The sequence below is a fragment of the Monoraphidium neglectum genome (assembly GCF_000611645.1).
Source record: "Monoraphidium neglectum strain SAG 48.87 unplaced genomic scaffold scaffold01492, whole genome shotgun sequence".
Taxonomy (NCBI): Eukaryota; Viridiplantae; Chlorophyta; class Chlorophyceae; order Sphaeropleales; family Selenastraceae; genus Monoraphidium; species Monoraphidium neglectum.
The window spans coordinates 1-1176 of NW_014012136.1; the positions used below are offsets into that span (position 1 = coordinate 1).

The 1176-nt window shown below is 69.6% G+C and overlaps 1 protein-coding gene across 1 annotated transcript in view; it reads right to left on the minus strand.

Annotated features, from left to right (window-relative positions):
• Positions 1-94: 94 nt before the first annotated feature.
• Positions 95-1176, minus strand: part of MNEG_8067 (hypothetical protein) — a gene marked incomplete at both ends in the record, with an annotated part of 2047 nt that continues 965 nt past the window's right edge. Inside the window, 3 exons of the mRNA XM_014043459.1 lie at positions 95-103; positions 209-805; positions 995-1099. Coding sequence (XP_013898913.1) covers positions 95-103; positions 209-805; positions 995-1099 — 711 coding nt within the window. The remainder of the gene's footprint in view (positions 104-208; positions 806-994; positions 1100-1176) is intronic.

Here is a 1176-nt window from a genome sequence, read left to right on the forward strand (position 1 = left end):
TAGCAGGACAGAGGCTCACACACATGGCATGCGAGGTGAAGCCAGGCCGGGTTGAAAGTTAGAACATGCCGTGAGGACGTCAAAACAGATGCCGCTATGTCGCCTGCCGGCAGCGGCACCCCGTGAACACACACCTCCATGATGGAGGAGCCCCCCTTCCCAAAAACAATACTACTGTGCAGAGCCCGATACACGCCAGGCAGCCCACCACTCCGCCGCACCTGTCCAGGCGCGAGTCCATGTCCTCAGCCGCCTCCTCCCTGCCGGCACCCCCTGCCCGCGGCCCCCACTCGCCCCAGCGCCGCCCGGCGCCCTCCCCTCCGCCGCCGCCGCCGCCGTCGTCAGCCAGGCCCCACCGCCGCCGCCGCTCCTTCTCGGCCGCCGCCGCAGCCTCCTCCTGCATGCGCTGCCGCCGCGCCTCCTCCTCGTCAGCGTCCACCAGGATCGTCTCCCCGCCCTGCAGCACCTCTAGCACCCGGCTGACTGCCGGGCTCGCCCCCGGGTACGGCCCCCCCTCCCACGCGCCGCCGCCGCCGCCGTCGCCGCTGTCCTCCTCACCCTCACCGCCGCTCCGTCGCTGCTCCTCCCGCTGCTGCTCCCGCTGCTGCTCCTGTATGAATTGCTGGAAGTCAGCCTGCGCGTCCAGGCTGGTCGCCTCGGCAGCTTCTACGAAGCTGCTGAGCTGGCCCATCTTGCCCATAACGGACAGCAGGGCGCGCTTGTCATCGTCCGACAGCTGCGCCAGCTTCGATTCGAATTCATAGGTCTCCATCTCGCCGGCGGCGCTCCAGTCTTCCCCAAAAAACTGTCAAGCGGCGGTTTCAAGGGGGCAACAGGCAGCCATAGTGGAGGCGCTATGCCGGCTGGCCCGCCGTGCACGAGCTGTCAGCCGCAAGCCCTGCCCCCACTTTGTCATCCCCGACTGCAAGCTTCGTGGCGCCCCGGCTAAAACCTGAAGCCAGCGGGCGCCTCGCGACCTCAGCGCTGGCCACACCTGGTCGAGGACCTCCGCCTCCTCGGGCTCCAGCTGCGCCCGCAGCGCCGCCCACATGCGCCCCTCAAACTCCTGCTCGTCCCACGCCTCAGGATCCTCGTACACCTGCGGCGGCGACGGGAGCGGCGGAATTGGATGGCCGGCCTGGGCCGGGCGGCTCCCGTGACGGAACCGCCGCGTCG